Below are 24,842 nucleotides of genomic sequence, written 5' to 3' on the forward strand. Positions count from 1 at the left end.
AACTTCTCACAGCATAGATAATCAGGCAATTACGGGGATGGTTATGGGACTCCCAGGACATGATGGCTTTGTTGTGAGACCCGTCCTGCTCTGAGCTACAATCTCATTTATCTCAGCTCCATTTGTGTGTATTTTACTCTACTGGATAAGAGTAAATGTTCATCTTAGTTTTAGTGTTAGACATTTAACATGTGGTCTATGGCTTCAACTTAGAATTTAAAACTTTCATATAGCTGGCTAAAACCACAGCACTTACAAATTGTCTGAAAGACAAAAACAATGAAATATCTTTATGATATTGTGTAAAAGCTCTAACCTGGGAACATGAGATAGGTTTTTAGCCTTTCACTGCTCATTACAGTCTGTGGGGATTGCTTGTTTGTTTGTTTGCTTGTTTATTTGTTTTGAGTTTTAGATTATGCATCTGCAATTTCAGAAATTTGTAATTTTAGCTAGGGCCCAGTCTTGTATCTAAGTGATAATATAAATAACATATCACACTATAAATTTAAGAATCTATTCATAAGCACACTTTATGACCTTCATGTGGCTTGGGACGTATTATCTGATTCCATTTTGCTGATAATAAAACTTAAGTCAGGGTCCAGTGAGATGGCTCTGGTGCTTGCAGCATATATCTGAGGATCTGACTTCAGTGCTTGGAATCCAAATAAAGCTGGGAAGAGAGAACCAACTCCATAAGGTATTTTCCACATATGTACCTTGGCATGCCCCTCTGCCCACCATTACACATAAATCACACACACACACACACACACACACACACACACACACACACACACTGCCACCGCCGCCATTACCCCAACCACCAGCAGCAGCTTTCAAAAAAACAAATGTCCTAAGTGTGGAATGATATAGGAGCACCTTGCACTCTGTTGAGTCTCAGTCCACTGGATGTAACAAGTCTTTGCTTTCGAGGCAAGCCCGAGGGAAGAAGAGGCTTTCTTTTTGGGCTGAAAGCAGTCTGAAATACAGGCCAACGGGGCATCATTCTTACCTCACAACACATTCAAAGTGATTTCCCACATGAGCTGTACTTGTAGGAACACACTTGTTTTTCCTTTCCCCGAATCTTTCAGCGAAAGAAGTATCAGCGGTAATTACTGGGGGGCACCGAGGGTCACCTGAATGCTGCTCCTCACTCACATCTCCTAGTAATGGGTGACACTGTCACCCAAAGTCAGCCTTCCTGCCTATTCTGGGAGGAGACAGCCTCCCAGAAAATGTTGCCTTGTGAGCCATGGACTGCAACGCTTCACCCTTGAAAACCCTTTATTGTTCATGCCCAGTGAAGGGGGAGAGAAAGGACTTGGTGTATTCTGCAGAACAGCCTGCCTCTTTGGCCATTTCTGGGGGTGCCAGGCTGGGGACTAAAACAAGACACCCCTCAATAATTCCCTTTTTTCCCCCCGAGTTTGTCCATAGCACCTGGAGGGAGAGGCATGGAATCTGACTTGAGGCCTGCTGCAGAGCTGGGCAAGAGCAAGAAGACGTCCCTTCCCAGTTAGGTCCATTTCTGATTATTCACTTGGAATCACTGGGAGATGCAGCAGAAACCACATAAGAGGATTTGACATGGGTTGGGGAGATGGAGCAGTTGGTAAACTGTTAAAGCGTTTGCCTTGCAAGTGCAAAGTTCTGAGTTTGATACCCAGAACCCGTGAGAAAAGCCAGAGCTGGGAGTGGTGATGCATGATTGTAATCCTAACACTGATGAGGCAGAGAGGTGGCTCTGGCCAGCCAGCCTAACTTCACTGCCAAACTCCAGTAGGAGACCTTGTCTCAAAATAAGGTGGAGAATCATCCTGAGGAATGTGACCCCCAAGGCTGTCCTCCGTCCTCCACATGCACACACACACGCACATGCTGACTTGCACAACATGTGTGCCTATACACATATAACATACACGGCATACACGCCTATGTATCTACCTGAACATAGCTGTTCACCTTCACAGCTCCCCACGTATGTCCAGAGAACGCCAAGTGACTGTGTACCTCATACTACATAACTCACTAAACATTTACCTTTCTATATTCTATTTAATTTCCAGGAAGTATTTCAGCGTGATTTAGTTTTAGTATACTGATGTCTCAAAGTGGTGAATCTGGGCATGAAATAGCCCCGCTTCAAGCTAAATTCTCTCTATGGCTCCTAAGCATTTTGAAAGAAGACTCCAGAAACACCTTTACTCACTTTAGATATTTAAAGCATCCACATAGGGATCCTTTCTCCAGTGCATTAATGGAATATGCCTGAAATCACATCTCTTATGTCTCAGAACATTTGAATAGTTGCCATTATAAATGTATTGTATTTTTCAATTTGTTCAGAATACAGTACCTTTGTCATATGGCATTAGACAAATCCTACAGAAACAAAGTGGTGGTAAGGATATTCTAGGTAACATTCAGTCATGAGAGAAGAAAGTACCAGCAGTAACAGGGCATCTGGGTATCTAAAATGCTACATGAGTCCACTCAAAGCTTGCCTGGGGAGGTCTGTGAGGGAGGCTGAAACAAGTATAGCCACATACAGCTTTCTGTTATGGCATATGGATTCAGTTATGTTCTTTGGGAGGTTTCAGAGGCAAATGGAATTCTCTAAAGTCTGTGTTTATTCCCTGAAATCCCACTGACATTGGTTCTGGGGTTGATTGCAGACATTAGGTTAATGTCTCCAGCTTACTGTTTTTCAAGGTGAACTACACCATCTGTCTTTTCTACCCAAGACTACTTGGTCTCTTATGGATTGCTGCCACTCAATTTCAAGGGGTCCAAACAGCAAGCATGCATAGATTTCTTTTTTTCCTCTCATGGTTGTAAACAGCAGGCCCCAGTACCTACTAACTCACAAGACTCCCATGCACATTCTGTCACTCTCAGTGGTCCCTCCAATCTATGCCTCAAGCCCTTGATGGTTTTCAAGGAGGGTGGTGGTTTGAACACGAATGTCCTCCATCAGCTCTGACGTTTGAATACATGGCCCCCAGTTGCTGGCGTTGTTTGAGGAGGCTTATGGGGTGTGGCCTTGTTGGAGAAAGTACAATGCAGTGGGCAGGCTTGAGGCTTCATTCTCTCAGCCTACTGCTGGGCTTGCTCAGGGCTAAAGATGTAAACTCTCAGCTTGCTATTCCAGCTGCCATGCCTGCCTTCTGCTGTGAGGGTGATGGACTCTTATTCCTCAGGAACCTTAAACCCAAGGTTTCTTTTTTCAGTTTCCTTGATCATGGTATTCTATCATAGTAGTGGAGAAGTAGCTAACTAACGGAAAAGACTTTTGTGACATCGTTCTGTTGATTCCTTCTTTCCTTCAGCACTCCCTTGTGGCGGTCTGCCCTGACCACTACACTGACAGTTCCCACACATGCTGTGCTCGTTTATATTTCCTCTTCATGAACCTCAAACCAGGTGGACCCTACTTCTCATTTGAGCATGTCACTTTCTCTGAGGATATTTTTGGCTCTTCCCTTCCTTCCCTCAGTTAATATTAAAATTTCTCCCACTAGCAAGTTGTGTCCTATCGTCCGAGCACTGACTGTGTCTTGGTGACCTCGTATGCCTCTTCCTATAACTGGCTTGTGAGTTGCCTGTGGATGAAGGACATAATCTGTTGTCAACAGTCTTTTTGCACCCAGCATGATGTCTAGAAACAAAGGTTTACTTGGAGGCATGCCCTAGTTTTTGCTCTCCCTGCCTTTCTCAGTGCTCCTTCAAGGTAGGGCAAGAAGAATTGAGCAGTGATGATAGTTAACAGCATTCTGGCTGTGCCAATTCAGCCTCCTTAAGGGCCAGGGAATCAGAGCAGAAGAGACAAGAGGATCAAAGAGTCTGCTAGCCCCGCTGGCTGACACACATAACCAGTACAAAGGGAAAATGAGTCAGGGCAGAGCTTCCTCTTGGTGCCATTTGTTCTTTTATCCCTGGTACACAACAGAATCCCTGTTGTGTGAGTGTTCAACTACTATCTGCTGATTACATGACAGATAGATGGCCTGATAGAAGGGAAAAGAGATTGACCTAAGTGCCCACACTCTTCTAGATTTCAACTTCCACTCTTTGTCCAGCATGTGTGTCTGAGTATATAGATGTGTTCTTCAAACAAAATGGAAAATTAGCTATTAGAATTTTCCTTCACAACAAACCACAAGTGAAACATCATGAGGAACCAGAGAGATGTTGCAGTGGTTTGTGGCACTTGCTGCTTATGCAGAGGACCCAGGTTCAGATTCCTGCACCCACACTGGGTAGCTTATGGCCACCTAGAACTCCAGTTCTGGAGGATCTGATGTCCTCCTCTAGCCTCTGAGGACTCCACATACAGGTGGCAGATATTCACAGACACATATATTTAAAAGTTTAATCTTAAAAAAAAACCACATTGATAACTACTTATGTTTTACATAAGTAAAATCCATAGATTCTAAGTCATAAGTCACTGAAGTAAAGAGGATATATATACATATGTACACAAAATTATACACACACACATCATTATTTTTCATTTACTGAAAGAAATCCAACTCTTGGAAAGTTTGTAGATCTCCTGTCTGAAAATCCTCTCTCTCTTTCTTTCTTTCTTTTTTTTTTTTTCAAGAAAGGGTTTTTCTGTGTAGCCTTGACTGCTCTAGAACTCACTCTGTGGACCAGGCTGTTCTCAGACTTAGAGAGATCCACCTGCTTGTGCCTCCTGAGTGCTGGGATGAAATGATGCACCACCACTGCCTGGAATCCTACCAATCTGTATTCTTAGGATTTGTTATTGAGGAAAAGGTAGAATGAATTTATCTTGTACATCATCATTGCAGACCATGGTTCCAGGAGGACTTGGGGACCCACGTTTGGTTACCCAAGAGCCCGCAGTCATGCAGAGCAGGAATGGACAGGAGGCTTCTACGCTCTCTGACCTGTAGATGATGGGCTGGGCTTTTTCTTCTGGTTTATATTTTCACAGCTAATCCTCTAGACCCTCTCTTCTTTTCCCAGAAAAGCACAGCTGATTTTATCTTTATCTGTGACTGACATTGCCTTAGTCACTCACTGTGAAGCAGGACAAAAGCCAATGGAGGGATGAAAACAGACTAAAATAGATCTTTCTGGAACTGATTTGTATCAGGGAGATAAACAATTCAGAGTATGATGGCAAAGGCAAGTATTGGCAAGCACTTGTTGCCAATAAGAACAAAGGATCCGTTTCCTCTTTTCTTCCTTTTCTTTTCTGGGCTATATACTAAAGTAAACATCTTGGGAGTTGAAAGTCTTTGCCAGAGACTTTCTCTTTTCCCTCTCAGGTATCTACACCTTGCGTTTTCCCCTAGCTATTCCTTCCATTCTTACAGGGCACATGTCAAAATGCAAATCAGTGCAGCCAACAAGACTCATTATTTTCCTCTCAGAATAGAATATGAACACATCAATTATGTGTCGGGCAACTTCTAAATGCATAGCCCTGTCACACTGACCTCGTTCTGCCATTGTATTGTCAGGGTACCCCTGACATTTGTCTGCTGAGTCAGCTCCCCATATGTCTCTCCTATGACCCTCTCACTTTGGCACCTTCTCAGAATTCCCTTTTCTTAATGCCTTTGACCTACAGACTCGGGGAGACTGCTCTCCCCGGCACTCACCACTGTTTGTAGTCCGCGTCACAGTTGCAGTAGTACTTGGGGTCTGTGCAGTTGCGTTCGATGCCGCAGGCACACTTCTGAATCCCGGGCTCCGAGCCTCCCCAGTAGTAGTGCTTCTCGTTGGCTTTGCCAACCCACCACGTGTAAGGACTTCCGTCTGAAAGAAAGGGGGAGAGACACGTTTAGAGAGGGGCCTGAGTTACAGAAATGTGATTTTGCCCCTGTTCTCTCTTCCTAGGAGCTACAGCAGTCTCTGAAAGACTGAATGACACAAACCAATTTCTAAAGTAAAATTAGTTCAATAAGAACATTTAATTAAAAAAATCAGACAGAATGTCAAAGTTCAAAATTCTTTGCTCTTTGGATGAAGCTCTGACATTCAAGCATCTGTAACATGGGTATTAGTTCAGTGAATCCTAAATGGTGTCTGTCAGTCTGCACTGGAGGCATATGAACCATTGTTTACTATACGACTAATTTCATAGCTAATTTTGCTTTCCTGTGAACTGATACAAGTAGGGAGATAAAAGAGGATTGGGGCTAAGTTTGGGCTTTGTCATATCTAAGTTTGACCTCCCAATTTTATTCATGAAGAACTTCGGTCTACAAAGGCTAAGCCCTTCTTTTACTACCCAGGAGATTAATGCCCCACATAAAGGGTCTGACAGCATGTCATACAGCACTCACTATCTGCTGTGATCAGCTCTCTGTGTCCACAGCTTCTACATTCATGCAGTCAACAAGCTGTGAATCAAAGGATTTTGGAAAAAAAACAAAACAAAATCTTGTGTCTGCACCAAACACACAGATTTCTCTCCCGGTAATTCTCTCAATAACAATGTGCAGCAACCATTTACACGGCATTTATCTTGCATTAACCATTAGACTTGATCTTGAGATGATGTAGGTGATATAAGGGACTTGAACATCTTGTCTAAGATGTTGGGATCTGCAGGAGCTCCTGGATCCAAACCCTCTGTCTCTCTTCCATTCATTTAATCATCCTTTTACCTGATTATCAAACTCCATCGTATTTCCACTATGTGCTAAACATTGTAAGACACGGGTACTATGAGCATGGAGAGGGAGTGAGGAAAAGTAGGTTATGATGAATGTTTTCTCGTAGCACTGTCTTGTAGGTTGAGTGGGCAAGATCTAAGTGAACCAAGATGTAAGAGAGAAAAGGAGTCCTATATACAAAGGATACAGAGCCAGGAAGGAGAGATTAGCTTGGGAGTATAGCCGCAGAAGACAGTAGCAGCTAGCAAATGAGGGTTGAAGCGTAAAAGTCTTTGTCCAAATGAGAAATTGTTTCACACTGACTAGTTCTTGCTTTTCAAGGCTTCTTTCCTGTAGCTTAAGAAGCCTGAACTTTATTCTGAAATAATGGGAGGCCACCGAAAGATTTGGAGCAGGGAATCATTACTGTTAAAATTGGGCTTTAAAAATCTAGAGTAAGATAAAAGATGAGTTTCTATGTGATGAAAGCAGGGAGGGCAGATGTGAAGTTCCCTTTGTAATGGACAAGATAACTAATAATGTACTAGGAGAGGAGAAAGGGAAAATGGAGAGTCTGGGATAAATGGGGTAGGTGAGGTTTGGGTGAGAAGCGGAGCAGAAGACACTGTGAGCTTACTCTGTGCCTCTGGTCTAGGCAACTAAGGATACTGGCTTGCTCCATCTGGGTAGGAAACAGGGAAAACATTTTGAAGTTCAAGGAATTTTGAGAAAAGATAAAAATTCTGACACACACTACAGGTAATCAGATGCAGACTTCTAATCTCAGGAGCATTCCCTGAGCTAAAAGTCTTGTTTTGGGAACCATCAGGGCAAGCCAGAAAATATTGGGAAAGGCAGAGATGCAGGTGGGATCTGTGAGACTACAACAGCATTTCAAACCACACTGGAATTCCACAGAAGGCTGTCAGAAGTGCAAGGAAAATGAATCCATTTCAGGAAGATGGCAGGAAGAAAAGCCTGGAGACAGAAAGAATGAGAGGGGAGATTGAGAAGATGCTGGCCGTGGCATCTTTTTCTTTCATTTTTCTGTGCTCAGAATACTCAGAGTGAAGCTCCCTTCTTAACAAACTGTCTAAGTATTTGATGCAGCATGTTAATCATAGCTACGGTGCTGTCCGGAAATGCTCTAGAACCCATTCACCTTGTTTAACGAAAACCTTTATTGATTAGCAGCGGCTCTGCTTTCTCTATTCTTAGCTTCGCTGACATCCATTCTCCTTGATTCTGTGATTTTACTGTTTAAGGATCCTGACACGATTGCAATGATGCATGCAGTCTGCGTGCCTCTACAATGCAATTTCATTTCTGCTTTCTCTGTCTGTCAGCCTTTATTCCTGTTTCATTGTTTCTATACTGAAATAGCACCATTTTTGAAAAGGGAGAAAAATATGCAATAGATAAGAATGTGGATGAATCTTGGGGACATGCTAAGAGAACAGATGTGCCTTAGAGGAAATTAGGAATGATGGAATTAATGGCGGCAGTGTGAATCAGTAAGATGAACAGGAAATCTATTAAAATCTCTATGCCTGTGGATAAAATTCCATTGTATGAATCCACTCTACCCACCCTTTCAGAATGATGAGTACACACTTCTATCTGCTAGTGCTCTGAAGAAAGATGGTGGGATGGCTTATACTCTTTGACCACCAACTGGACAACCACAACATCTAAACAAATAATATCATAAGGTACCATGATAGAATAGTGCACACTCTTCTGTGATACAAAATGAGATACTGTATCAGCTTTCCTCAAGGGCAGTTTTGTTAAAATGTAGGCAGTTGAAAGCTGCTAGAAATGGTTTGGGACTTAGGAGCCTGTTCTCTATAATGAAGGAACCAACACTCTAACTTGAAAAGGAACCAATCCCAGTATTCTATCCCATATAAGTATTTAGATTTCACTTAATTTGGAAAGCTTACTATTTTCTGTGTTATAATCATGGAAAACTGAAAAAACAACAACAACAACAACAACAACAAAAAAAACCCAAAAAACAAAAACCAAAAACCAAACCAAACCAAAACAAAACAAAAATCTGAACTTGATTTTATAGGTAGAGAGTTGTAGTGACTAGTTTTGTATGTCAACAAAAGTTAAAGTTATCAGAGAGGAAGGAGCCTCAGTTGAGAAAAACTCTTCCATGGGATCTAGTTGTAAGGTATTTTCTTAATGAGTGATCAAGGAGGGAAGGCCAAGCCCATGGTGCATGGTGTCATATTGGGCTGGCGGTCCTGGGTTTTACAAGAAGGCAGGCTGAGCAAGCCATGGATAGCAAGCCAGTGAGCAGTACTTCTCAATGGCCTCTACATTAGTACCTGCCTCCAGGTTCTGGCCCTGTTTGAGTTCCTGTCTTGACTTCCTCTAACTATAATCTGGAAGGGTAAGCTGCTGAAAAAGCCCTTTCTTCTCCAACTTGTTTTCTGGCTATGGTGTTTCTTTCCAGCAATAGAAACCCCGACTAAGACAGGAGGGATTTCAACTCTATTTGAAAGGGAGAGAGATACCAGCTCCCTGAGATACACTCTGTAGCTGTGTCCTCTCTGGTGGCCCAATGCAGCGGAGATGGTGTCTGGATTTGAACTCTGCATTTGAATTATTTTGCTTCGAGGTCTCTTCCTTTTTGTCAGGGTCAGGGGGGATGTCCATGACTTTTGATGCTTCTCAATGTCAAAGCCACATTATTATAATATTGTTTTCTTTTCATAACATTCACAGTTTTAAAATAGGGTTGCAAAGTCTAGTTTGTGGGAACTATATAATCTTTGCCATCCCAAGAAAAGTTGAGGTTCTTCAGCCTTTGAGCTGTACTTCTTGTGGTGAGTATGTCTCTGGCTATGTTACAGAGGAAAGGAAAATTCTGAAAAGATGCTATGTCTGGCTGTGCATGGGAACTCTGGCAGGAATCTGTCTGTGGAGATTGACTGGCTGATGAGAATTTCAGGACCATGGAGAGGTTGGAATGCTGTAGGTCCAGAGGCTAATTGCCTTATCTTGTGCTAAGTTCTGACCTTCTGAAATAGTCAATCCTTGCTCACCTCCGTGTTGGAACTAAAAATCTTGTGACAATAGATAAAAATCCTTTTAGAATCAATTAACTTAAAAGCAACTAGCTTCTACCAATCCAAAAGATAAGAATGTCTTTTTGATATACACACCATTGCACAGCTCTAATGTACCACCATTTTAAACTTGTTTGCATTAATTCTGTAAAACTATAAAAACTTCATAAAACTGCTTCACATTGGAACATGGAATTTGGGGTAACCCAAATCTGTATTCTCAAGCCATGGTGAGAGGGCCAGATCTGAACCCCCACCCCAAGTCATTAGTTCCGGAAAGTAGGCCATAGGTCACCAATTCCAGGAACAAGACCATAAATTCCCTTATGCAAGGAGTAGCCTGGGGATAACTTATAGGAAGGTATCTTATCTCAGAGTGGGGCAGCCTTATCTTCAGAAATGCAGCCCACAGACCACCTGGATGCAAGCCAGTCAGGAGTTGATCCTTGTAACTTCCCTGACACTTACAATTTTGGGCCAATTTGAACTAGTTTGAGTCTCCAGCCCCTAATCAAGCTCTAGCTAGCCCTAGCCAGTCATCTATGCACTATACCCTTGCTTTTGACCTGTGCCAATCATAATAAAGATGACCTAACTGTCCCTGAAACCCCCCTAGCTTCCTATAAAAAGGTCTGTGCACCATTGTTTAGGGTCACCATACTGCCCAGATGGTGGTTCCAGCATGCTTGCCTTCTCCAGAATAAATGCCTTTTGTTGTTTGCATGCTACTTGAGTCTGAGATCCTTCCTTTAGCATCTTCTGGACCCTAACAATGGTCCCCACAATGGCTCCAGAATAAGCTACCTTTTACTCCCTTGTAGATCAGAGCTGTGGTTTTGTGTCACAGGCAGAAAACATGGAAAGGCAGGTGGTATGGGGCTGACCTAGCAAGAGGCACATGGACCAACCATAACCCTAGCAATATAGAAACATTGCTTCTTTAGCAACCAAATCCAGTTTGAGCATTTCACCTGTTAGCTGACTAACGCTGAATGGTTTTTCCCCTAGTGTTTTTCTGTTAGTGTCATTTTTTTAGAAAACTAGGAGATGTAACACTTTAGGAACAAGGACAGGAATAAACCAGACACAAATAGAACTGGAGTTGATGGAACAATGGGCAGGAAATATCTTATTCATTCCATGCCAAAAATACTCGGCAAAAAAATCCATATCTCAGGCCTCGAGTTTCTTGCCTATTCTTTCCAGAGGCCAATAGAAACAGTTTCTCATGTGTTCATGTAATTTCAGACATTGGCTAACATGACCCAACAGCTGTATATGGCTCAATATTCTTTGTGAAAATCAGAATGATGACAACAAAAGGAGCAAGATAATACGTGGCCTCACCTTTGGAAGGAGACTATGAAAACAGAAGAAGTGAGCCAGCTGGTTTCTGGCAAAGTTTCATTGTCAAATTTGGTTAAATGTACAAGAACTCTCAGGTCTACATGAGAGCCAGGCTCTGTACCACTTGTGTGTGTGTGTGTGTGTGTGTGTGTGTGTATGTGTGTTTCTATAACAGAGGTGAGGTTTATGTGCCTGGAGGTGTGACTACATGTGCGTATGTATCCACAAGCTAAAGGTCAACTTAGGTGTTTTTAGGTGTCCACATCTTTTGACGTTTTGAGTAAAGGTCTCTCACTGGCCTTGAACTCCCCGTGGAGGCTCTGCTGATGGGCTAGCAAATACCCAGTGTTCCTGCCTTCCAAGCATGGGGATTATTATTCCACCTAACTTGTTTTAAGTAAGATTTGATCTGGTGACCAAGTTCATATTTGCGCTATACCTACTGAACCATGCCTCTCCCTGGCTGTACCAGTTTTACAAGGAAGAAGATCCTCATTTCCCTGCAGGGAAAGACTCTTCCCAGAAGACACCCGGATGCATAGGGTTCTCTAGTGGCATTTCCTTTGTTCAGTCTGGAGGGGTGAGATGCCTGGGATCAGGCGAGAGCATGAGAGATGAAGATGAAGAGCATGAGAACATGGTGATGAAGCCTCTTCTCCTGTCTCACCTTTGCTCAAACCACAATACACTGTCTGCGTAACTGATGCTCCAGGTTAGGAAATGCAAAGCTGATGTTATTGTCTTCTCTGTCCTAGCAGAATAAATCAAGTCCAGAATGAAGCAAGTGACTTAGCTACTTTCCTTTTGGCATAAACAAATGACAAACAAAAATGCCAATAAGACAAACATATTCCTTGGCAAAAGGAAATTGTACACTTTTTTATTTACACTGGCTAATTTGTTAAGAGCGTGATAACAAAAGTAAATTATTAATTTTGTGTATGTTTTATGTTCAGCAAGAAAATAGTAGTGCAATTTTTTTTGAGCAAAGATCTGCCTCATTCCAATGCTATGATAATGAAATGCTATTTTTTTTATTTTTATTTTTTACAAACCATTATTTACATGTTAACTGGCTTTGGGGGAAAAAGTTAAAAGCAATTGAAATGAAAAGACCTTTTAGAAGACAAAAATATGAAGTATTAAGAAAAGAAATTAATTATCCAAAAGTTTAGAAATTTTTCTTTGACATTAGACTATGAAGATTCTTGTTGATAGTGTCATGTAGTTGAGTTGCTGCAGTCAGAGGACCAGCGCGGGCCACATTCTCCTTTAACCAGACACTAGGTTGTTGAGGTAAGGCATCAGCCAAACACAGATGGAATGAAATCAAATCAATCTGCTGTCTGGATCCACTTCAGATCAAATTGCATCAGAGCAAAGGATTTCTTCTGAGCTGGATGAAGACAGAAAGGCAGAGAAATGAGGGCTCTTGTTTTTTTTTTTGTTGTTGTTTTATTGGGTTGTTTTTTTATTTTTATTTTTTAAGGGAACTACTGGTTTTGTTAATAAGGAGTTGTTTCAGGAGTGCAAGACCAAATGCGTGGAGACCTCTGGAAAATGTAGCCCATACATGGTTTTTTCAGAATGTTTTCTTAGGAGCAGAAAACTGGGCTACACTGTAGCTGACTAGGCCATTTAGCTAGCATGCAGGCAGGGCTCAACCAACACTCAGCTTTGTGACTGGAACATCTAATGAGTTACATTCATCTACTTCTAAAAGATACTGAAAACAATACCAGAGGGCTTCGTACTGCCTTAAATGAAAACGTTTAAGTATCACCAACTTATGTTTTTTTTTAAAAAAAAGTCACAGGAGACTTTTTAGCAAGAGAAAACAGAATGCCCTCAACTAGCCCCAAACCATTGTGACGTTTAGTGCCCCCTGCTGGCAGCTCCTTTGCAGCCAATCTGTTTTTGAATACTAGAAATGTTCAAGGCCTCTACTTACACGGCAGGATTCAATCCCTATCACACCCATTTTAAAGTATCTCTTATCACATGTATTAAAATTTCACATGCTGTAATGGAATAGACGCACATAAGCAGTGGTCATGACTGGGGAGGAAAGTGCATTAACTAACCAGTCTATGGTCTCAGGCAGTAACCAAGGTTTTGATATCTCTCTCACTCCTGCTTGCCTTTCATCCATACCACTGCACTGCCTGGTCATTCCTTTTCCACTCCCTCAATGAATAGCACTGGCCACTTTTATCTCAGTACAGCAGTCAAGTTACAAATGTTATGCTAATTAATTAAAGACACCTGAACTGATAGTGTGTATGAAGAGCATCCTGATACCAGGGAGAGCCTTTCCTCTAACACTATTGACCTAGAGAAGAAGAGAGAGGAAGGGCTTGAGGAACGAGCACCTCTCTGGGAGAGCGGGGTCAACGTTTGAGGCAAGTTAGCAGCCAGATGCGTCTTCTTTAGATTATCTCTAGCTGTAGTTTCCAAGAATGAACTGGAGTTCCCTTTTCCTTCTGTTGGAATGAGCATCATCGAAAGAATTCAGGGCTCCAAGCTAAAGGAGTCCTGACCCCAGGAATGGGAAGTGGGCACTGATCACCAGTTCTAGAGTTTTCTGGCTTACAGTCTGTCAGTCTTTGACATGTGGAGTTTGGGTTTCTCAATATAGTCACTTTCAAAAACTGGGTCATGGAGCCCATGTCAGGAGATTCTCACAGACGCAAGAGGATTAGGCAGTGAAGAAATGGAGTGAACATATCTGGTTAGAGTGCTTCTCCTCTCCCAACACTGGTGGAAGATAACACAGAAATGAAGAAGAGGGCTTCCCGTTTTCCTGGTATCCACCAGGAAGTTCCATTAAACAATGTAGAATCCCTAGCATATGGAATAAGGCCATAAAAAGAAGCTGAGATTCTTCCTGATTACCCGAGGGAGTGTCTCACCAAGACAAATCTGCCATATGTTGATCTGGAAAAAGGACACCAATGACTTTAGTTCCTGGACACTTAGGGTAGTATGTAAAGAAACAGGCCTAAGTACCTTTATTACCCACCGTCTTAATTTGTCTCCCAGTTAAGACACTATATCAGCTTTTCCTTGCTATTTAAGAAAAAAAAAAAGATTTATGTTAGTTCTTGCATTTATAGGTTACAGCCAATGGTTGGTTGGCTCCAATACTTTTAGTTGTGTTCCCTCAAAAACTATCATGGAGAAAAAGGGATGGTAGAGAAAAGCTGGATCATAGATATGAAGGGGTGGTCATGGTATTTATTATAGTAGCACCTTCATTTAATTCATGTTTTCAGCATAGTATAGTCATCACCTTTTTATTTTCAATTCCATAACCATGATTCTGTGTTACAATGGCTGCACTTTAGTAGTTAAACTAAAGACTTTATAAAGGTAAATTGAAAAATATCACATGTTGGTAGTAGACACAGAAGCTTATCATTTCAAACCTCCTATGAGTTTTTGAGAATGAAGCTATATAATAACATTCTCTTTTTGTTTTCCAATCTAATTCTTTGGCATTCTACGTTCAGATAAAGACCAAACAAAAGAATGGATCTAGCAATGTTATGCAGAATTTAGACTGCAGATAGTTAGGGAAAAGGCATCATTTTAAAGTTCCAATATAAACATTCAATTTGATCATTAAATCTGAACATTTCATCTCTCTGTGATGGAATGTCACTAAACTCACCTGATCAGGGATGACTGGAAATGAATGAAGTTGATTAGCTCAAGGTTGTATTTTTCAGAATCACATTGGGTTTTGCTTTATCGTATTGATTTGAATCAAGGCCAAATTTACAAATGTGGAGGGGAAGTTCAGATTTGACCTGAACTGAAATGTTAATTAATTAAGAATTAATTTTACTGCATAATATTTAAATTTGTTTTATTGAATTGAACTTAATAGATTTCAATCAAAGACCAATTTCACTGAGCAAAATTTGATGCAGTTGAATTCAATCATTTGAGTCCTATTCAAATGAATTAGAATAATTGGAATGGAATCAAGTGACAGATTTGATGGGAGTTCATAATTCTGAGCAGGCTTAAAGAGAGCAGAATGGGCCAAGTCACTCTAAAGGAACTTTGCTTTGGTTTGAACTAAGGTCACTGGCCCCATGACCCCTCAGAAGCCTAGTTTGTTTCTTTACATCAAAGGCCCCGAGAACAAACTGTATAAATAATGCCAGCAGAGATGGATGGATGGAACTGTAGGCTGTTATTTCTTTGATTATGTTTCTTCTAATTTTTTCTCTTTTTAAGTACAGTGTGCTATTTTACTTTGAACTGAAAATGTTAAAAGACTGATAATTCTGGAAAAGTTATTAATAGTTTTTATATTTTAATTAAAATATAATTCTATCATTCCTTTCTTTTTTCCTTCTAACCCCTGTCATGTCTCCTCACTTCCTCCATTTCCTTTCAAATTCATGACCTCTTTTTCTTTGTTATTGTTACATATATATGCATATATGCAATTAAATATGTAAAATCAACCTGTTGCATCCATTTCGTGTTGCTAATGCTAGTCTATTTCTGTGTTCCCAGGGTCTATCCCTTCACATTCTTCATGTCCTTATGCAGTGGCTATGACCTACTGTTCAATGCTACCCTAATTGCCCTTGAGGGTTTCTGAGCTTCTAGTCTTAAGGAAGATCCTGTGAATGTTTAGGTTATGGTGTTCGTGTCTAGGGAGCTGTGTCCACTTATCGTTTGTAAAGATTTTTAAAAATTTAAACTGCTAGTGATTTTGTTCAGTGGTTTGTCAGCTCCTGATAACTTTTTTCACTTTGTATTCATGTTTTTTTTTCAGTTAATGTCAGAAATTCTGAGTTCATTATAGACTATATGGTGTCGTTGTACATTTTAGAACATGTACTCATTGTTGAATAGCTAAATCGATCTAATTAACATGCGTATTACTCTACATTCTGACCATATTTACATGTTGCTAGTGACTTTCCAAACATAACATCCTCTTATTTACAGTAGGTCTCGTGAATACTTCCCTCCTATATCTTTTGACAACATTTACACCTCCTATCTTAAACACTCCACCCTGCTGTCACGAGTTCAACTCTCTACATCCATGAATGCAACATTTAAAATGTCTTTATATAAGTTTGATTGTGTGGTATTTGTCTTTCAATGTCTGGCTTGTTTCACTAAACACAATGCCTTAAGTTCATGCATGTTACTTCATTTTCTAAAAATACCTTTAGCTCTTCATTTATCTTCTATCTATGTATCTATGTATCTATCTATCTATCTGCCTAGCATCTATCAATCTGTGTTTTCTGGGTAGTATACTTTATGTTTATTTTCTTATAACAATTTATTTCAAATATTAGGGGAGTGCTTTTAGGAGTCCATGATCAAGAAGACAATGGGCAAATTAGTTTTTTCTGTAATAGAGAATCTGATGGGGATGTTCTCTCATTGTTGGGATCATTGTGGCTCTATTACCTAAATCTGCATATTTTCTGCAGTTCTCTCCAGTTTCATCCATGGGCCCTAACACCAAGCCACACACCCCCTCCTTTTTCATCCAGAACTCCAATGAGAGATTGTCAGATGGAGCCAATCTCATGTGCTTGTTCCTCACTGCTCCTTCACACAGGAATGCCTGGTCTCACTGGCTGAGTGCTGGAACTTCTCTAAATGCCTGCTCCCTGTCACTATTCCAGCTTTAAACAGGTGACAACTGCTGTTTATCTCTCACATAAACTTTCAGTTTCGGCAATATTTATAACTCTAACTTCATTCTTTTTAAATGCTACTCATAACATCTCATAGCATCTTCCTTAAGCATGTTGAATTTCCTCTTTCTAAAAGGAAGACATTTTAGTGCAATAATTTTAATATCTGAAATATTTGCAGCACTAAAATTGCTATTAGCTTTTTCTGTTTACTCAGAATTATGCTAGTTTTCTTCCCCAAATATCTCATGATTGCTGTCTCTCTGACGTTGTGTTCTTTGGAGATGCATCTGTGGGATTTTTTGAGGTCCTGTTGCAGGGATGAGCCACCGGGATATTTTGCATTTGCTTTTATCAGATGCCTGAGGATATTTCTACCCTGTGACCTCTTTAAAGCATATTTTCAGTTCAGATTTTTCCTAACATCCAAATGGAGTAACATTAAGTTATAGACATGCATCAGATCTTGCTTTTTTTTTAACTATTTTGGTTTGTGACAATTTCATGCATCTATAAAATTTATTGTGATCATATCTAACCATCATTATCCCCTTACCCTCCTCTCACTCCTACTCACCCATATTTCTCCCAAATCTTCCTCTTTCTACTTCCATGTCTTTTATTGAAGAATGGGCAGGACTTGTGCATCTAGTCATTTTTGTTATGTAAAAATATAATTTCTTTTTTTCCTTTGAGCTAAAGTTCAAATCATCAAACTCTTATGCTGTCATCTTTTGCTAGTTTTCAGTTTTGTTTCCTTTCATCTTGTGCTGAGAGTCTGCTCCCTTGGATTCTGCTTTCTATCAAAGATATTCAACACAGTTCATCATTTGGCAAGGACTGTTTGTCCCTATTCAAGCTGTAGCCTGGAAGGTCCAGGTGACAGAGGCTCAGCAGTAGCGCTAGGCTATAGCCCTTGCTTTTGTTCCTGTTTTAGTTTTGTTTTAAAGATCTTTCTTACATGCTCAATTACACCTTTAGAAATATTTAAATATTTCTGAAGTTCTCAAGAATGTTTGTGGAGTTGAGTTTTACTGTATCACTTAATTCTGCTGTGTTGGCTAGTTTTTGCATCAATTTGACATAAGCTAGAAGTCCTTTCAGAAGAGGAAACCTCAACTTAAAAATAATGTCCCCACAAGAATGGCCTGTGGGCAAGCTTATGAGGGCATTTTCTTGATTGATGACTGGTGTAGGAGAACCCAGCTCATCCTGGGTTACTACTTTTGAGCCAGTGGTCCTGAGTGCTGTAAGAAAGCAGACAGAGCAGGCCACGTGGAGCAAGTCAGTAAACAGCACTTCTTCATGGCTTCTACTCCAGCTCCTGCGTCCAGGGTCCTGCCTTGTGTTCCTGCCCTGGCTTCCCTCAGTGAGGGACTTACAAGCTATGCAGTGAAATAAACCCTTTATTCCTGATTTTCTTTTGGTCATGGTGTTTTACCACTGCAAAGACAACCCTAACTAAGATAGCTGTTATAGAAGGATGTAGAGTTCTCACTGTGGGTTTCACAGCTGCTGAAAAGACTAGCCTGGGTGGAGCTATAGGAGATGCCATAAGGGAAAGGAGACTGGAAGCAGAGGGACCTTTCTGAGAAGGGGTGATAGAGACTCAGGAGTGCCATGCTATACACTGGCGACAGTGATCCGCATTCCATAGCAGGGCTTGGGCCAGACAGATCACCCTGCCTCACCTTTTTGAGTATCAGGTTAAAAAAGTATGAATATTTTGAGAGAGTTTTCTGTTTCAAAGGAGGGTGTTCATTTGAGGAAAATTATTCAGCTCTATTTTATAGAAAGTAAAATAAAGGAATCAGTTGGCCTCAGTTGGGGGTCTGGTTGTACTTCTGAGAGGACTTAATTCCAATGAGCCAACCAGACTCCCTGACAGACTTCAGTTGTGCTTTGCCTGACCAGACCTGAGTTTCAGTTTCTTGGAAAATGAAACTCCTGTTCCAAAATAAGCCACAAGGAAAGGCCAATCAGCATCAGGCTTGGGTCAGACACAGTTACTCTATAACCACTTTGGGAAGTCTGTAACTGCTTTGCAAAGTCCCCAAGCCCCTGACCAATCCTGATTAACCCCGTGCCCCTAGGCTAGCTGTCACCAATAAAAGTAAAGGTTACCTAAACTTTCTTGGAATTCCCCTAACTGTCTTTAAATTGGGCCTGTAAGCCTGCTTCTGGATCTTCACCATTTTTCGAAGGTGGTGACTTCAGCATGCTGGAACTCTCTGCATACTACCTGAGTCTGGGGTCTTTCTTTGGTGATTAACAGACCCCAACACTTCCTCAGGTACAAGCTAAAAACTTTTATAAGGTGACCCCGTGTTTAGTGTCCTGTTGCAGGGGTGCTTCATACCCAGCAATCTGAAAGACAGTCCTGCACACACACACACACACACACACAAAATAACAGCTGCCATGTCAGCTACTCCAACAGCAGCTTAATGGAGAAGTCCTCTACCCAGCATTGAAGAACTATGGATTGGAGATCAGTGTTTACATCCAATATTCGGCTACCATGGTGGTAATATAAGCCCGAGGATAAAAAAAGAGTTTGTGTGTGGAAGAGGACAGTATGAACACAGACACAGGAGAAGGACTTAAAAACAGGCAACTGTCAAGTGGAAAGACTCAAGGCAATGTGGTTTGCAGAAAGTACTTATCTCTGAATCGTGTGTTCAGTTCCATTTCCAGGGATGCCTTGGACCCATGCCCTTTCTGATAAGTCAATATCTATCTATACAGAACACAGTTGCTACATTACTGAAGTATGTTACACATTATCATATTGCTTTAGCACACTTTCAGCTAGTGTGCTACTAGCTGAAAAACACATCCATTTTTCAAAACAGAGAAAGACAGTACTTTTTTTCCCCCCAAAACGCAAGGTCACATGCTATCAGTTTTGCTGTGTCCATTTTGTTTAGATAAAGCATGATTCTCTAACTCCAGCTTCCAGAACACACCATCACATTCACAGTGATCAAATGAGTGATGTATCTTTTAGTTAGAAAGGTAAAGCTCGACAAAAACAATTGGATCTGAAGATCTGGAGATCTCTCAAACAGGAGGTTTATATGTGAAAGGATTAAGTTTCATGAGGTCAAAGAGATAAATCCATAAGCAAACAAATGAGGATGATCAAGACAGAAGAAGCACCAATGTCTATGGAAGGGCAGAGACCCAATTCTCTAAAGATGTCTAGAGAAGCAATGTGGATTTGGCAAGATTCTTAGCCCTTGAACATATTTATACTTAAAACTAACACAAGTTAACAATGAGCAGAAAAGATGAAATCTGTGGTGATGAGACCAATACTGATCCATGTCTATCACCACCAGCTCAGTAATGACCTGTACCTATCACAAAACCGACCCATACCTGTCACCACGGTGACTCGTTCTCCTTCCTCCACTTGTTGAAGCCTGAATAAACCCCACACAAACTGTGCCTCAGGAGTCTCCAGCGTAGATTATTATTTGGAACATGTCCCACTGAAGACCTGACTGCAGAGGCCCAAAAGATGATGAGGAGGAAAGATGAGCTTTTAATCGGATGCATTCAAACTATTCCTACTCTTTTAGCCAATAAATAAATACGTAAATAAAAATCTGGTAACACGAGAATAGCTTTGACCTGGATCTTTACCAGACCTGTTATTCTCAAGACAGCAGTGTGTTATGATCAGAAAAATGCATCCATCTTTCAAAGCAGAGCAAGACACTGCTTTTGTCGCACAGAACTCAAGGTCATGTGTCAAACCTGCTGCTTAGGTTGGGCAGAAACCCTTTCTCATTCATGACACGGGAAATTGGCAGAGTCACACATTATCCATCATTACTTGGTCTTTCTCCCAGGAAACTAAGATGCTAACGCCTTTTGCAATGACACAAGCAGTTAATAAAAGTGGCACAAGCTCAAAGCCTTCCAATCGCACAGAAGAGCAGGAAGATGACACAAAGTTCAATAGTGATGATAAGTGGCAGAGTTTTTCAAGTGGTCCAAAATGAACACTTATTTAAACAGCAAAATAACTAAAACTTGCTCCCTCCACCCCTTGACAAAGGACTGAAATGAAGGCATGGAATGAAGTTTCTCATATCTACTCATATCTACTAAAACTTGCTGTATTGGCCTGTAGATTGACCTACTGGTATTGGGATTCCCCCAAAGCCCTTCACATCCTGTCAATTAGTCATGTTTTTGTTCAGCAACTGATTTCAGACTGGCTGTAGTGAATGTGGCAAATTACCAGACATTCAGATGACTAATTATGTCAAGATGCTTATGAGGGAGTAAAACCCTAAACTTCACTAAATCAATTTCCTCTCTGACTTTAATTAATATTTCATATTTGGTATAAAAGATCCATTGCTCCACATTTTTATGAGTAATCAAGAATGACTCATTATTGCCTGACCCCTTTCTTAGTTTAGAAGTTTTGCTCAGGCTGCCCCAGTCACCATGCCTACATGTGTTCCTCAGTTCCCAAGCACGTTTCAAGCTCATGGCTGGGGAGATGCTCTAGTTTTCCGCCTGGATCTTTTCATTTTAATATACGCAGGGATCTTCAACCTTTTTCCATGGATGTTGCTCAAATATCTCCTTACTGGGGTTGTATTCTCCTAACAGCTCATGTGTAGTTATTTCCTGCGAACTGAAACCTTTTTTCCTGGGTGGGGGGAAGAAGGGTGGAAGATCAGGAGGTGCTATGGGGACTTTTGTTCCACTTCCCTATAGGACCACACAGAATTGGCTCCTTTTCCTCATTATTTTTCTCTCTTTAATGGACAAGTGCAATGATGAGTGTGTGGGTCTGGCTTGTTAGGGGGGTTCTAGGTTCAAGGCTCGGGCACTGACAGTTTTGGTAACCATCTGAGGCTTGGCCCAGGCTTGGCCTTCTCTAGCCTCAGCTTGATTGGGCTACATTGCAGTTTTGTCTGTGGCAGAACCTGAAGCCTACAGATTCTATGAGGGGAGTGATCAAAGACTTAGAGGCTCTCAGGAGGTCACCGCCCTCTGACTCTGGACATAAACCCCTGCTAAGCATCTCCTCACTGGAGGAAACAGGAGGTCCTGATGCTGGCTGCTTTGGAACAGGAATGGGGAAGTCACTCCTGCCCACTTTTTATTCAAGACCTTGCAGCCTCCCTACTTGGCTGGGGAAACCAATCTCTGAAGAACATTGCAATGAGAGTTAGAGATCAGGTTCTTTTCTTTCTCACTATCACCAGCAGCCTATGTTTCTTTTTCTCTCAAGCTCCTTCTTGCTGTGTAGCAAGGGGAAATGACTTTGGTTTCTGGCTTTGAGCACTTGAGAATTTTATCATTTTTTCAGAATTAATTTATATCACAACATTCCTTCTTTTTCCACATTTCACATATTGTAGCAACATCTCCCTACCTTTTGCCCCTACCATCAATAAACAGCCTTGTCTGTTCTTCCTCAGGGAAGCTACAACTTATTCTTGCAAACACTTTCCTATCCAAGCTTTCTCTGAATCTCATTAGTAGAGAGGTCTCCTGTCACATAAATGTTGATAAAAACTAGTTCTACTAGAAGAAACCTTCTCATCCTGTATTGTTTTCACTTGCTGAAGCATCCGCTACTTTCTTAAATGCAAAAAATGGGAGCCATCTTGCTTTATATTTGTGTGTGTGTGTGTTTCTGTAGCTTCTTTTTCTTTTTTTTAATTTTATTTTTCTTATTAGTTACATTTTGTTGACTCTGTGTCCCAGATGTATCCTGCTACCTCATTCCCTCCCCAACCCCACACACCCTCCCTGGTCTCCTCCCTGCCCCTTTCCAAGTCCACTGATAGGGGAGGACCTCCTCCCCTTTTACTTGACCCTGTTTTATCAGGTACCTTCAGGGCTGGCTGCAAAGTCCTCCTCTGTGGCCTAACAGGACTGCTCCTCCCCTGGGGGGTGGGAAGGTCAAAGAGCCTGCCCTTGAGATCCTGTTAGAAATAGTCCTTGTTCCCCTTACTTTGGAAAACTACTTGGTTACTGAGCTACCATGGGCCACATCTGAGCAGAAGTTCTAGGTTATATCCATAGATGGTCCTTGGTTGAGTGTCAGTCTCAGAAAAGACCCTGTGCCCGGATATATTTGGTCCTTGTACAGCTCCTATCCTTTCCATATCATACTAACTCCCCTTCTTTCATATGATTCCCTGCACTCTGCCGAGGGTTTGGCTATGAGTTTTAGTGTCTGCTTTGAAACACTGCTAGGTAGAGTCTTTCAGATGGCTTTTGTGGTAGACTCCTGTCATACGTTCAATGTACATTCCATTTGTCTTTCTCAATGAGGATTGATCATCTTCACCCATGTCCGTTTTCTTGATTATCTTCTTTAGGTGTATAGATTTCATTATGTTTATCATACCTTGTAGGTCTATATAAGCGAGTATATACCATGTTTGCATTTCTCCTTCTGGTATACTTCACTCAGAATGATCTTTTCTAGATCCCACGATATGCCTGCAAATTTCATGATTTCCTCCTTTTTGATTGCTGAGTAGTATTCCATTGTGTAAAAATACCACAATTTCTGTATCCATTCCTCCGTTGATGGACATCTGGGTTGTTTCCAGGTTCTGGCTATTACAAATAAAGCTGCTACAAACATGGTTGAACAAATGTCCTTGTTGTGTACTTGAGCAAGTTTTGGGTGTATACCTAGGAGTGGTATAGCTGGGTCTTGAGGTAGCACTACTCCTAATTGTCTGAGAAAGCACCAGATTGACTTCCAAAGTGGTTGTACCAGTTTACATTCCCACCAGCAATGGAGGAGGGTTCCCCTTTCTCCACAACCTCTCCAGCATGTGTTATCACTTGAGTTTTTGATCTTGACCATTCTGATGGGTGTAAGGTGAAATCTCAGGGTCGTTTTGATTTGCATTTCTCTAATGGCTAATGACGTTGAGCTTTTCTTTAAGTGTTTCTCTGCCATTCGATGTTCCTCTATTGAGAATTCTCTGTTTAGCTCTGTTCCCCATTTTTTAATTGGATTACATGGTTTGTTGCTTTTCTGCTTCTTTAGTTCTTTATATATACTAGATATTAGCCCTCTGTCAGATAAAGGGTTGGTGAAGATTCTTTCCCAATCTGTAGGCAGTCGTTTTGTTTTGATGACAGTGTCTTTTGCTTTACAGAAGCTTTTCAGTTTCATGAGGTCCCATTTATTGATTGTTGCTCTTAGAGCCTGTGCTGCTGGTGTTCTGTTCAGGAAGTTGTCTCCTGTGCCAATGAGTTCTAGGCTGTTCCCCACTTTTTTTTCCAACTGATTTAGAGTATCTGGTTTTATGTTGAGGTCCTTGATCCACTTTGACTTTAGTTTTATGCAGGGTGATAAATATGGATCTATTTTCATTTTTCTGCATGTAGATATACAGTTGGTCCAGCACCATTTGTTGAAGATGCTTTTTTCCATTGAATGGTTTTGGCTTCTTTGTCAAATATCGAGTATTCATAGGTGTGCGGGTTTATTTCTGGGTCTTCTATTCGGTTCCATTGATCCTCCTTTCTGTTTCTATGCCAATACCATGCAGTTTTTATTACTGTTGCCCTGTAGTACAGCTTGAGATCGGGGATGGAGATACCTCCAGATGACCTGTTGTTGTACAGAATCATTTTGGAGATTCTGGGTTTTTTGTTTCTCCATATAAAGCTGAGAATCTTTTTTTTCAAGGTCTGTAAAGAATTGAGTTGGCATTTTGATGGGAATTGCATTGAATCTGTAGATTGCTTTTGGCAGGATGGCCATTTTCACAATGTTAATCCTACCAATCCATGAGCACAGGAGATCTTTCCATCTTCTGATATCTTCTTCAATTTCTTTCTTCAGAGACTTGAAGTTTTTCTCAAACAGGTCTTTCACTTGCTTGGTTAGAGTCACCCCAAGGTACTTTATGTTATTAGTGGCTATTGTGAAGGGTGTTGTTTCCCTAATTTCTTTCTCAGCCTTTTTGTCTTTGGTATACAGGAGGGCTTCTGATTTTTTTTTTTTTGAGTTGATTTTGTATCCTGCCACTCTGCTAAAAGTGTTTATCAGCTGAAGGAGTTCTCTGGTT

The 24,842-nt window shown here is 41.0% G+C and overlaps 1 protein-coding gene across 1 annotated transcript in view; it reads right to left on the bottom strand.

The window, feature by feature from the left end:
- Cntnap2 (contactin associated protein 2) overlaps nucleotides 1-24,842 on the bottom strand; it is a 2,202,731-nt gene that overhangs the window by 493,714 nt on the left and 1,684,175 nt on the right. The window contains exon 14 of the mRNA XM_060380093.1: nucleotides 5,649-5,805. Within this exon, the coding sequence (XP_060236076.1) occupies nucleotides 5,649-5,805 (157 nt within the window). The remainder of the gene's footprint in view (nucleotides 1-5,648; nucleotides 5,806-24,842) is intronic.

The sequence above is a fragment of the Meriones unguiculatus genome, chromosome 3 (genome assembly GCF_030254825.1).
Source record: "Meriones unguiculatus strain TT.TT164.6M chromosome 3, Bangor_MerUng_6.1, whole genome shotgun sequence".
NCBI lineage: Eukaryota > Metazoa > Chordata > Mammalia > Rodentia > Muridae > Meriones > Meriones unguiculatus.